Genomic DNA, 14452 nt, shown 5'->3' on the forward strand with positions numbered 1-14452 from the left:
TCTATGGTGCACGAGTAAAAGTTCCTGAGCACCTTGGAGGGCAGTTGGAAGTCTCTCAAGCGTCTGAGGTGGTAGAGACGCTGTCGGGCCTTTTTCACCACGGTGTTGATGTGACAGGACCATGACAGGTCCTGCGTGATGTGAACTCCGAGGTATTTGAAGCTGTCCACTCTCTCCACTGGGCACTCGTTGATGACGGGGGTCTGGTAGTTCCTCTCCTGCTTAGTGCTGAAGTCCACTATCAGCTCCTTTGTCTTACTGACGTTTAGAAGGAGGTTGTTCCTCTGGCACCAGTTCTCCAGATTCCTAATCTCCTTCAGGTAGGCCGTCTCGTTGTTATCAGAGATCAGGCCCACCACGACGGTGTCGTCAGCAAACTTGATGATGGTGGTGGAGCTGGTAGTGGCCACACAGTCATATGTGTACAAAGAGTACAGCAGGGGGCTCAGAACACACCCCTGGGGGGCTCCAGTGCTGAGAGTGGTGGAGGCTGAGACATGTCCGCCCATCCTTACTGCCTGTGGTCTGCCAGTTAGGAAGTTGGAGATCCACTGACACATAGATGAGCTGAGTCCCAGATGCTCCAGCTTGGTGGTGAGTGTGGAGGGAATTATGGTGTTAAATGCAGAGCTGTAGTCTATGAAGAGCATTTTAACATAATTCCCCCTTCTAGTGTCCAAGTGAGTGAGTGATGTGTGGAGGAGATGAGAGATGGCATCGTCTGTGGAACGATTTGGACGGTAAGCGAACTGTAGTGGGTCCAGTGTGTCTGGTAGTGAAGAAATGATGAAGTCTCTGACCAGGCGTTCAAAGCACTTCATCACTACTGAGGTGAGGGCTACAGGGCGATAGTCATTGAGAGAAGCAGGGTGGGGTTTCTTCGGGACAGGAACAATGATGGACTCTTTGAAGCATGTGGGGATCACCGACTGAGATAAAGAGATGTTGAATATCTCAGTGAACACAGGAGCTAGCTGGTATGCGCAGTCTCTTAGGATACGACCTGGGATGCCGTCTGGTCCTGCTGCTTTCCTGGTGTTCACTCTCTTGAAGGCTCTCCTTACTTCATGCTTTTTTACTTTATGCTCCCTGTAGTGAGACAAGTCCTCCAAGGTTGGTGTGCACTCAGGTTAAAGTCCCCACCAGGACATACAAATATGAAAAGCACAAATACACAATCACACCGTGGAGTCTGACCAGGAATTGTGTGGATCTCCAGGGTGGAGCTGTCAGTAACTATATAGAGCAGAGATGGGTCAAGAAAGCCTCAATTTCTTCTCTCTCTCTCTCCACTTGTTCTCTTCCATCAAAAGTAACCACACTCTCGCCTGTACACACATAATATTAGAGTAATGGTTTAATGGATGATTAAATTAGCCTTTGTCTTTGTTTCCTTCATCATTTCATTGCTTTGTTTTCCCGCTGGTCAGTATTTTTTTCTAAGTTAAGATAGTATTCCCCCTCCTCCTCCTATTTCCTCCCTCATTTTGATCCCATTTCTTCCTCTCTGCTTCAACCATGTGTGGAGCAGCTGGTGGGTTATTATGCATGTCTGTGTGTTACTGTAGATTAAAGTAGTTTGAAGGACAGTAGGACTACAGAGTTATATTGGAACACTTCCCAACATTTAACGTGCTTCAACGTGAAAATCCCCCTCAGTTTTTTATAAAAAATGAAACTCTCCTTGCACTATAATAACTAGATTCAATCTTAGGTTATGCTAAACTATAATTATTTAAACTGCTTGGCTCTTAGCTCAGTCAGACTATGCATGTCAACCAGACCTTTCGATTCACTTTTGGTGCATGTGGAGTTTCGTTTGGTTTCTTTTGGTGTTTCCGTTTTGCATCCAGACCACAAAAAGGTCACAGATGGATTGCGAACAGATTGTGGTTGGCATGTCTGACAAAAAAGTATCATGACACGTGGTTGGTGGATAAAAATGACAATTTTGGTCACAACATTTAAAATAGCAAGCAAAAGATCGTGTGGTGTTGAGTTCCTATGTGCAGTCATATAAATATGATCAACTCATATAAAAGTAAAAAAATCTGCCAGAAAACACTCAAACTTTACCTGATTATAATGAGTAAGGGAAACAATGTCAGGTACAAAGTGTGGTCATTTTGTTTGTGTTCATTATACCTCTACATCTATCACAGATATCCTAAAAAGTGCCATAAATTAATGGCACTAATGCATTTTAGTGTCACCTGACTGTGAGGAAGAATTAAGAATTAAAAGAGATAAAGGACACATTTTGGGGAAATATATATTAAAAGTGAAACCTATATACAGCAGTGCAGATGTGAAAGATAATAAATAGATAAATAAATAAGTAGATAGACCAGCTTGTGAGTTGTACATGGACAGTAGTGGAAATGACCAACGGTAGCAGGTATGACAGTAATGCAAATGGTTGCAGTAAAGTGCCAAAGACGGTCAACAGCATTTAAGACGTGAATGTAACTTGTGAGAGTGTGTTACAGTACAGGGGTATGAGCTTAAATTATTGAAAAACAAAGCCTACACTTAAAAAAAAAAACAACAACCCAAGAACATGCACAGTTGTGTAAAACAATGTTTTCAGAGGATTCTTGACTTATACTTGATTAAAAAAACTATGTACGCCCCCATGATTATAGAACCACCTTTAGCAGCAACAAATTAAGTCATTATTTTCAGTATGACTTTATCAGTCTACTTTATCTGCTGTGGAGGAATTTTGGCCCGCGTGTCTTTGCTATGTTGCTTTATTTTATTGAGGTTTGCAGGCATTCGCCTATGCACAGCTCTCTTAAGATCCTGCCATAAGATTCAGCCATTCTGTGTAGATTTGCTACTTTGTTCTGTTGTATCACCCAATTGCAAACTCAGTAAATATGGTCACATTAATTTGTTTAAAGTTACTGTATAAAATGTGATTTAAGAAATTGTAGCTAGGCTTTTAAGCAGTATTACATTCTTTCCATGCAAAAGCTCTGTGTATATGCGGCTTCTGATTAGTAATTGGACACTTAATTAATTTGTTGTCAATGAAAACAGAGTATATTGACTGCTACAGATGACTTCTTAGGAGATAAGCCTTTTTTTAATGTCTTCATTTATTAATGTATATTTTAATTTTCAAATAATGAACATGCACCTGTATGAAGATTCAAATAGCGTTAATAGAGTTTTTGAATCTTTCCAACTTTACTGAAATTGCAATTCTGTGATCCATACTAGAATAATTATATATATGGTTCAACCCACATTTACTGATTCCTTTTCATTTCAATGCCTATTTTGCAGCTAATTCATTACGCATCAAACTTAAGGCTGGACAGAATTTGTTTCTAGAGCATCGTACTGAAAAAAAAAAAGCCATACAATCGATAGCTGCACTCATCTCCACTTATAGGTTGCAATGAAAACACTGCTAACATGAAAAATGATAGACATACACTTAAAACACTGAAATTTGTCTTTAGTTATGTAAAGCAGTACAGGCTTGCCTTGGGATTCCTGAGCACTGATTTCTGGGAGGTTATTTTGTTTTGCTTTTTGCACACTCAGGGTCAGATGGAGAAGGTCGTGGGGTAGTTATAGCCCTCAGGTTGTATATTCCCAGTGTGTGAGGACTCCCTTTCAATCTGGTTGCCAAGCTGTGTTGGTATTAAATGTGTATATTGACTGTATCTTATGATCTGGCAGCTAGGATAACACAAACTATGGATGTATGTATTGCAATTTTTCACAACAGGAGGGTGCGGGACTTAAAAACATAAAAATATTGGGGAAATCTGGGTGGTGTGCTTTGATGTGACTTGTGCATAGTTTTGACATTTCTCCTCTTAATTGCTCAATTTAAGCAAAAATACCTGCAGTACACATTTCCAGGGTTTTTACTGGCTCGGATTGGGCCTTTTTGTAGGGTTGGGGGATGCACATAAGCGCAACTGGTCTGCATATAACTAAGTTTAATTAGTCTTATCAGAAGTCTGTACATTTTTTTTTATTTCTGGCCATTTGATAAGCAAAATTGTACTTTCAAATCATAATGAAAAATCCTACTGTTTCTTTGGTAGATTCTATAATTTTTATATACAGGAAAAACACAGATTTCTACAAAAGGTATTTGCCTATTTTCACATCTTACACTTCAACAATACATGCAGCTACTTCGGCTGTACATCTGTAAAACATAAACACAGCTGGCATGTATTAATTTGCTGTAGTGTGATTGCTTATTCTATTATTTTGGTGCACCATTGTTTTATTGTTTGTTACATCCTGTTCTCTGCTCAGCCTATTCTTGGGTGTAATCAAACGTTTCATCCAACTAAAAGCTGCCCTTAGCTGGATTGCTGCAATGTATACACAGTCAGTTTAAAGTTTGTCAGCTGTAGAGTAAAGTCAGGTACTTTCCAGGCTGTCTGTCAGTCAAGATCAAGGCGACGATAGATTCGGAGAGAAGAGGAAGTGCAAAGAGAAGTTGTTTGAAAAGGTGAAAGTTCCACTGTGCTAAAAATAGCTTGCTTTTCGATGCATTTATGCCTGCTTGCAGCGCATTTGTGGCCTTTTTCTTCACTATAAACTATCATATAAATATCAGCACATCTTTAAAGCTGCATTAAGCAATATCCACCTATTGCTTTTCAATCAGGTCGTAGGATTGGTTCAGTGAAGCTTAACCAGTGCACCTGCTCTTGCAAAAGGAAGTGTATAACCAGCTGACTCAAGCCGGCTTTACACTTTCTGTGTAGCGCTAAATGACGGAGAGGCGAAGTAGCTGAAGAACGGCGAGCACTTATAGCAACCCAAAGACATCCAGATACTTTTCTCAAGAGTCTGTGGACCAAACCAGGGCTGAAATGAATTTGCATTCAACATGTGGCCAAAAAGATGACTGCAAACCCAGATTCCTCTGTTTCTGCTGAATGTGTAAGTAGTCAGTTGTTTGCTTAAAAGTTAGGAGCTGGTTTAGTGTTTTCTTTATTGTTTAATGCAGCTTTAATTTCATATTTGGGTTAAAATGATAAATGTTAAAGGCCACGTGCTCACATCAAGGGCACGTCATGGTTCACAGGATAGACAATGGTGTGCTAACTTTTTTTTAATTTAATTTAATTTTTTATCATTTTCAGCTTGTTTAATTCATACCACGTGTTTTGTTCACATCTTTTTAATTCATTTTAGCTAATGTATTATTATCAGTAGATATCCACAATTTTTAATATGCTTTTTATAGTAATACACAAATGTATTATTTCAAATAGCAAGTTTCACACTAAAGTCAACCACTTGGACCAAAGTGGTTGACTTTAGTGGATTGGCTTGATTTATGTAGTGTGAGTTTGATGTGTTTGTTGTAATTAATTAAGTCTATTAAACACTATATTTATGAATAGTTCTCCCTTTAGCATTTGATTTAATTTTAATAAGTGCTGACGAAGTATTATGAGTAATCTTTAAAGCATTTTTTTTTACTTTTATAACTCTAGTTTTGATTCTAACTCTGTAAACAAATATAAAGTGCTACCCTGTCACTATATGGAGTCTGGAGACCCTGCTTGATCCCACATTAAGTCTAAGAACCTGGTGGTCTATAAATGTAGATAACTCTTTACTGTTATTTTACAAAAGGGCAACAGCATACATTTAAAGCAAAATAGTACATTTTAGCTATTATGTATGCTGTAAGGCCATCAGAAATGTAACTTTGGATTACAACCTTGTTTCTGTTTGACTGCAAGTGTTAAAAGTGTGTGCTGGAGTATTTTAATGTGTCCCAAGGCCCTTTTAGTCACCTTTTTGCGTTATCTGACTTTTACAGGCCGCCTCAGCCGCTCATTACAGCTTTTGCATGCCTGTTAGCGTAAGCTAGAGTTAGCGTAGCATTTGAGTTTGATATTCACCTCTGGCTCTGCACTTTTTAACCAACGATCTATAAAATCTTTTAGCAGCACACAAACACACACATATTAAAAAAAAAACCCTGCTGTGTCCCCTGGTTTAGCATTATTAAAGCTGGTCAGCTAATGGATTAGCCCCTGAACTAGAGGCAGAAGATTGTTTGAGTTCATAATTCACGAGTATTGCCATATTGATATTTTGCAGTGTAAATTCATTTTAAATTTGTGCTTAATATTAGGCATGCATCTGTAGGAGCAGTTAGGATCATTTAGCACTGTTATTCACATCAGTACAGCCCCCCCCCCATCGTCACCTCAAAGGTGTGTGTGTGTTTGTGTGTGTTTTAATGGTACCTGGGGGTGTTTATTACAGTGATCCTGTGCAGACGCCCTCTGTAGACTAATATGTGTGTGCAGTTTTGAAGTAGCTCTTTGACTGTGTGTTTTTAGGCATTTGTTTTATGTGTGGGTATAGAGCTTGCACGTGTGTGTGTGTGTGTGTGTGTGTGTATGATTATTATGTCTGTGGAACCCTTTGATGGGTGTAGACGAGGGCGTTCAACAGTTTTCTCATACCTAGACTGTGCACTGTGTGTTTCCCAGGAGATGGCAACCTCTGACCCCTGTGCAAACGCCCCCCCAACTCCGCCTGAGGAGCCGGCGCCTTCACCCTCCCCTCGCAAGAAGCGCGGGCGTCGGAAACAAGAGCCAGCGGAGAGGAATAAGGGTACAGCTTTAATGCTCTTTGCCCATATATGATTATTACCTTAGATTGAACAGCATTCGGAAAAGTTCTGCTAATTTTCTTTCAGTATAAAAACTTTAAACAGTTTATTTACAACAACAAATGTTATCTTTTGTGTAATTCATTTATCTAAAACTTTACCTTTCAAAGAACTTCCATGTTGCAGCTTTTAAGGGAATGGTAATTGTACATAAGTACACTGGGGCAAAGTGATGAAAACCACGTCTTTACATCCTCATTAAATCTCTCGTTAAACCTGTACAAATGAGCCATTTCCTGTAACTTTTTTTCCCCTGCAGACGAGCCAGATGACAGAAACTGCGACTCCCCCAGAGAGGTGAGAAAACAAGTGTCTGCAGCAATTTTGCATGTTTTCTACATGGTTAAATCAATCACTCTCATGGTATACGCAATATATAACAAGCTTTTTGTGTACATGCAGGGAGAGACTGGAAGGCTGCGGAGAAGGCCAGTCCCCAGAGTAACTTTTCAGGCTGGAGATCCATACTATATCAGCAGGAGACAGAGAGAAGAATGGCTCAGCCGCTGGAAGATGGAGGTGAGCAACGGAAAAGCTCGTATTTACACTGATATACGTTTATTTAGGAGCCCAGTTAGAGCAAATATGCTCCTTAAATATTTTTGATGGAACTTCTCGTCCTATATATTGTAAAAGTTTTACAGGTGGACCAAGAAGATTTATAAACTTTTGAACTGGTTTTATAGATGTGGGATGCCCTTTTAAAGCAACCAAACTACAGTGGAAATTAGCTGTGGTTCGCTTTGTGCGATGCTGAGTAATCCAGAGAAAGAGGGAAATCCCCTTTAGATATTAAATCAACCTTGACAGAACTGCGTGCTGAGTAATATTGCTCTGAGTGTTGTCACGATTTACAGTCTCACTTTATATGTTGGGGATATGAACTCCATGTGTTCTGTGTCTGTTTAACTTTTACAACCCCAATTCCCAAAAAGTTGGGATGCTGGGTAAAATGTAAATATTATGATTTTCAAATCTCATAAACCTATATTGTATTTACAGTAGAACATAGAAAACATATCAAAGTCATTTTGAATTTGATTGCAGTAACACGTCTCAAAAAAATTAAGCCAAGGCCCGTGTAGCATCCCCTCTTCTTTTAACAGCAGTCCATAAACATCTGGGACTGAAGAGACCAGCTGCTAGACTATTTGAAAGGAATGTTGTCTCATACTTGTCTCATATAGGATTCTAGCTGCTCAACAGTCCTCTGGCTTCTTTATTGTATTTTTTCATTTCATGATATGCCAGATGTCTCCAGCTGGTTAAAGGTCTGGACTACAGGCAGACAGTTCAGCACTCTTTGAGAAACTAAGCCATGCTGTTGTAGCTGCAATATGTGGTATAGCATTGTCTTGCTGAAGCATCCAAAGCCTTTCTGAAAAAAGTCTTTGGATGGGAGCATTTGTTGCTCTAAAACCTGTATATGTTTTTCTGCACTGATGCTGCCTTTCTGGATGTTCTTCTCCCATCGTATCGTATCGTATCGTACCGTACCGTATCGTATCGTACCGTATCGTATTGTATCGTATCGCATCGTATCGTATCATCAGAAATGCAGAATTTTGAACTGATTGCTAAAAATAAGCTGGATGCTTCCTCTCCTTTTTAGTCTGGCGGTTCCAGTGTCCATAATTACCAATAAGAATTTCAAATTTGACCACAGAACAGTTTCCCACTTCATCTCAGTATATTCTAGATGAACTTTGGCTCAGAGAAGATGCCATTGTTTCTGAATCATGTTCACACATAGCATCTTCTTCATGTGATAGAGATGTAATATGAATTTCTGGATGGCACGGTTCCTGAGCTCATGCAGTGATTTCCATGATACAATCAAACCCGTTTTAATGCAATGTGGCCTCAGGGCTCAGCTTTGTACCTCGTGCACATAGATCGCTCCAAGTTGCTGAATCTTTTGATGATCTTTTGATGATTTGATGATAAGATGCTCTTTTTTATATACAATCATATTACTGATAATTAGCCTATTTAATTCAACATGTTCCTGTAGCTGTTTCTTTTTAGTACCTCTGACTTTTCATCCTTTTTTTTTGCTCTGTTTCAGCTTTTGAGATATGTTGCAGCCATCTAATTCAAAATGAGCTAAATTCTTTTCAAAAGATAGTAGAGTGTTATAAAGTGTTTAATATTTGGTATGTTTTCTATGTTCTACTATGAATAAAATATGGGTTTATGAGAATTGCAGATCGTATGAATTCTGCCTTTATTTACATTTTGCACAGCGTTCCAATTGATTTTGGAATTGGGGCTTTATTTTACTCAAATAAAAATGAGAGAAAAGTCCAAAGATTTCCTGTGACTGTTTTTTTTTTCATTACGGCAAGGATTCCTTTAGCTGACTTCACCCACATGGCACACTCTGACATCCTTTACCTTCTCTTACACATCTTTTGCTGTTACTGATGCTGCCTACACCTGGCATCCACCTGTAGGCTCTTTCACTGCCATATGTTTCATTGAGGGGGACGTTATTAATGCTTCCTTGAGGGGAGCATCAAGGTCAGAGGTTAGATTCAAATCATAAATGTACATGTGTTATGCACCAGACGGTGAAGAATAAGAATCGGTTGGGACTTCTGGTAAAAACTGCTAGCAAAATTTCAGGGCGCTGGCAAGATGGACTTTTGGCCATTTACAATAGAAATGTGCTTAGAAAGGCTCATTCTATTATTAATTTTGTGAACCATCCACTTCACAGTGAGTTTGAGTTGTTGCCTTCCGGCCGCCATTTTAGAGTACCTCCGAGGAGGACTAAAAGACTCCAGGTCTCTTTTATCCCTACTGCGTCTTGTCTCCTTAATGGCAAATAATTGTCCTTGAATTTTCTATCATTATTATTGTTATTATTGTTTTATAGTATTGTTCTGTTTGTTCTTATCCTCCTGCTGCTAAACTAATTTCCCCTTGTGGGACAATAAAGAAATTGAATTGAATTGAATTATTTGGGTAACCTGAGATATAAAACAAGAATTCAGGGTATCTGCAGGTCTGAAAGGTCTTAAAAATGTCAATCTTCAAACACTACAAGTTTCTAGAAAGTCTTAAATTTTCTGCAGCTCCCTGTTTTTTGGTTTTTTGATTTCAGCCAAACCTTTCTTTGGACCTGAGGGCAAAAACTGCACCTAATAGTCATAGACAGCCAGATGTTAGTGGTCTAGTCCGACATTCACTCACAAAGCCAGAAATATTGATTATATTAGAATAGAATAGAATAGAATAGAATAGAATAGAATAGAATTCAACTTTATTGTCATTGCACATGCACAGGTGCAGGGCAACGAAATGCAGTTTGCATCCATCCAGAAGTGCTTTAGTGATATAGATATATTACAATATAGCAATAATATAGATATGTAAGTATATTACAGAAATGGGTCTATTATGGTATGTTATAATGTACACGGTATGAAGTATGTTGTGAATATTCTATAACTATAGGTATGTACAGGCTGTAGTGAGTACAAGCTATGTACAGGATATGAACAGGATATAAATATGAAAAACTATACAGAATATGAAATAAATAACTTTACAGAAATCTGAGATATACAGTTATACAGAAATGGGAACTATTTATTATTATTGTGATAAAAGCAAATCCACATGTTTTGGGGCGTGTTTGGGGTTTCTTTGTGGCCTTTCATGATCAACACCATGTGACTGACGGTTTACTTCATTATACAATCCTTGTGATTGGACAGCACACAACAGACACTCCAAAGACACAGACTGCAATTACCTGACTTCCATTATTTCAGTAAAAACAATGCTTTTATGCCATTTCCGTTTATACTGGGGGGCCTGCTTGTTAGTACCGCCAAACCTATCACTTCTCAGACACCCAGTGTCACCATTAAAAACCTGTGGTGCAGACACATCAGAATTCAGTGGGGTAAGAAATTATCTCCAGAATCAGAAGTCATGAGTCTGACTCTTCCTTGTGGCTGGTTATTTATTCACAAATGTCATTTTCATCTCTCAAGCAAAAGTGTTTTGTTTCTATCATTTTGTTCAAATTAGTAAAATTGTAAGACAAAACCTCCTGTGTCCAAATCAAGCCACACAGGCCAAATCTGGCCTTCTGGAATTTTAATCCAGCCCACATATCACTCTAGGTTCTTGATCAATTTCAGCCTTTCTAGTTGTAGTTGCAGTCTGCACAGCAGCATGCGCCCCATCCAAACTAAACAGAGAAGTACACACCTGCAAGTAAAACTAACAAAAGGCTCAGCCTGATAGGGATCAAATGGTTTGAGATCTTCTACTTCTCCTGACTAAATGTTTTAAAGCCTAATTCATGGACTGGTTAAGTGTTACATATTGAACAAAAGGTTGTGTGCAGCATACAAGTTCAAATAGTAGCTAACTGTTCAATTAAATTGGCTACACTTGGCTTTAAAATGCACCTTGATCAGTCAGATTAGTGCCATAAGTGTAAATGTTGCGATTCAGTCACTGGTGGTCTGGGATACATTTGGCCTCACACATTTTACTGTGTAAAAGCAAAAGTTTTCCAATGTGTCCCCAGCAAAAACATAACAGGAAAATATTTTATCAATAAGGGACTTTATTTGGTCCTTTTTGCAAATTGCAAGTGTGTGTCATTCCAGTCTAAACAGTTGGAAAAGCCTTCTTGAAACGTTTTAGGGTTTTTTTGTGCCAACGCTTCCGGAACAAATCTGGTGCTTTATTGGCAACAGATGGCTGTGTGAGGCTTTCTGCCTTTCTAGAGGAGGTGAGGTAGACAGTAATGATTTCTGAACACCTTGGATGCACATGGTAGACACTGGTATCAATACCAGTGGCCCTCAGCTGTCCTCTCATGATCTGATTGGCCAAGGTGTGTGTGTGTGTATTTATATTGAAGTTTTGTGTTCTTTTAGGTTAGTTTAGTTTTGTTTGTGTTCTTTGTAGAGGTTCTTGTCCAGCTACATTAACTGAGATTACACCTGCAACTGCTAGCAAGTATGAGAAATGGATCTTTGTAAATTCACTTACCTCCAAATAATTGTTTAGTTTTTTTTCAGCCAAAACCTTTCAGCCAGTTTGACACTTAAAATTGTATAAAAATGTCTTTAAAATCATAATGTTACACAAACCCTGCACAGTATTTAAATAATACTGTAAGAATAACAATAATTAGCTTATTACATTCAACTGAGCTTTGATTGGAACAAGTGTTGTCTGAGAGCTCTTTACTGTGATTTGCTTTTATTCTGCCTCGTTTGTCCAGTGTTAGCAATTTCTTATACTTGTTGGAACTTGTCGTAAGTGTGGGGTGGACATTTGTCTGTTTTGGGTCAAAACACTGACATCTGGAAAGATTTTTTTCTTGTCAGCATTCAGTGTGTCATTATGTTATTTAACTTGACCTCTTTGGGCTTTCTGTTCGGCCTTCATCACTTTACTGTGTTTGCAGTCACCCTGCTCTGCTCTGCAGAGTTTGTTTGTTTACACTGGAGGGGAGTGGACTTCCCCTCCACGACTTGGCTTGTGGAAGATGACCTGTTTCCTTTCAGTATTACAAGCTTTTTGCAGCAGCATTTACCCAACAGTTGACACAGTGAAAGTGAAAATAGCATCTTTTCCTTTCCCGTAGACTCACATGCACTGTTTGTCCACCAAAGATAGTTGGTTGACATTGGTCTGAAGTGTACCAGTAGTGCAATTTAGATGTAATAAACATTTGTGTGAAACAGTGTCTTTTTTTTCCTCCTGTGTAGCCTTGCAGCCCCATCACATTTTCTTTCAATGAACCCTTCCTGTAGGCTTAAAAAGTTGAAAGTGACTGGTGAGTCCATGGATATTTGTGATCTGTTGAAGTTTAAGCTTTCCATACAATCCACGTAGACATTATATTATATTATATTATATTATATTATATTATATTATATTATATTATATTATATTATATTATATTATATTATATTATATTATATTATAAGAGAGAAGTGTTTTCTTTAAAGATCCTGAGTACTTGTAAACAGCTGTACTCTTGATGTCCCACCCATTTGTCCTTTACTTTTAAATATACGTCTCGATTTTTCTCCTCTTTTTACAACATTATCACATCCTCTATAACTTTCCCTGAAATCTTGGGACATTTAAAACAGGAGTTTATTTTAAAAACTCAGCCTGGTGTGTGTATGACTTTAAATATCTTACTAAATTTATTTGGTACATTTTTATGTGGTGTCAAATATATTTTTATATCCAAGTCGTCATTTCTATTTATAATTAGCACTGTATAGTCAACTGCCAAAGTAGGCTTGCTGCGACAGATGGTGCATCAGCATCCAGATTTCCTGCTTATTATGGAAACAAAACAACGGTATTCAAAAACACTTTAGAAAACTTTAATTTTAGGAAGATGTTCTCAACAACATAACAATAAGTTGTTCTTAGATTGTTCTTATTCTTTGATGTGTCCTTGCACTCATTATTTAATCTGTTTCCTTCTAAAATCATCATTTTGGTTCAGTGTTGCAGCTCTCTTCTACTCGTTCGTCTTCCAGCTGCAGCTACAGCTGCTTGGAGCACAGAAACCTGCTGAAAACAGGTGCAGCTTGGTGCTTGCAAGGCAGACAGTAAGCAGGTGGACAAAGTGAGTCACTAGGAGGTGAATTTGGAGAAATATGTAGTAAAGAGAGAAACAAATGATCCCCTTTGGAACTTGTGATCAAAATAGAGCTTAAAGAGAGGGAATTTTAGACTTACCCACCAAGTACCTTCATAACTGAGACATAAGTGACCAGTTGGTAGTTTAACCTGCAGGTTTGACCCAGCATTTGTGAAATGCTTTGAGAGTAGTTGACTGAGGTCATAGTTATAGTAGTAAGCACATAGTAATTCAAGGAAAATGCTTGGCTGGTTAACTGTGCTGTAACCACGAGCAAGGCATATAGTGTGTGAAGATGACCTTAAAGTGAAAAAAGAGAATGAGTGAAAGAGACAGGAAGTGTGTATGTGTGTGGTCGTGAAAAGGAGAGAGAGAAAGTCATTAAGGCTTATTGACACACACAAGGACATGAGCGAGCGCGTGAGAAAAAAGCAACAGCGTTTGGAAGGAAGAAAGCGAGAGTGAGCAGAAACCACACGTGGTTGCATTTCCCTCGTGTTTGAACTTGTTCTGCTGTGCAGTCAGTTTTTGATGGACACAAACTTTGAAGCCTGTGAGACGTGACATGAGATCGCTTGAAAAGAGCAAAAAGAGCTTTAAATTACTTCATAAACTATAAATCAGCTCTGCACTGGTGAAAATGACGATTATGATTTCAAAAAAACCCTTTCTGCTTAACTGGAGCATATGTAAACACATACAGAGTCTAGTTGGTCTAACTGATGCCAGCTTGTCTTCAATCTGCAAACTGTTGCATGTGCATGTGACAGATGGAGAGAGAGAAAGAGAGGTAGAGTATGCCTGGCTTCCTGTCAACACTATCCTCTCACTTACTGAGTCATTAGCAGCTCTCCAAAGCTATGTTTGTATTACATGAGTCTAGTGGGACTAATAGGAAAGCTCTTTAAACTTTAATTTATCCAAAGGTGGCCTATCATGTTATCAATATCTGCTGAACTGTTGTACAGGTCACTTCTAAAGAGGTGATTTTTAATTTTAATGAGACATGGATAATTAGACGATAGCATAAAAATACTCATTTCCAGCACAGGCTCATTTTAAAGTCTCAACATTGGCATTTTGGCTATTGCTATAGTGTTTTTGTTTTGGAGCCAGAATACTTGGAC

General features: G+C 38.5%; 1 protein-coding gene across 9 annotated transcripts in view; it reads left to right on the forward strand.

Annotated features, from left to right (window-relative positions):
- The window catches only part of LOC147312922 (DNA (cytosine-5)-methyltransferase 3A-like), a 99567-nt gene that overhangs the window by 37916 nt on the left and 47199 nt on the right, over positions 1-14452 (forward strand). For 5 of the 9 annotated variants that reach the window (XM_086264823.1, XM_086264820.1, XM_086264822.1 and 2 more), the window contains exons 4-6: positions 6501-6624; positions 6942-6979; positions 7085-7201. The exons of 3 other annotated variants lie outside the window; for them this stretch is intronic. In XM_086264823.1, coding sequence (XP_086120949.1) covers positions 6501-6624; positions 6942-6979; positions 7085-7201 — 279 coding nt within the window. Of the gene's footprint in view, positions 1-4683; positions 4927-6500; positions 6625-6941; positions 6980-7084; positions 7202-14452 lie in introns of those variants that run through there. One more of the 9 variants, XM_086264825.1, reaches the window with a different exon arrangement.

The sequence above is a fragment of the Aulonocara sp. 'chitande type north' Nkhata Bay genome, linkage group LG15 (assembly GCF_057382095.1).
Source record: "Aulonocara sp. 'chitande type north' Nkhata Bay isolate Kocher_YH1m ecotype deep benthic linkage group LG15, A_spYH_male_GT1.1, whole genome shotgun sequence".
Classification (NCBI taxonomy): Eukaryota; Metazoa; Chordata; class Actinopteri; order Cichliformes; family Cichlidae; genus Aulonocara; species Aulonocara sp. 'chitande type north' Nkhata Bay.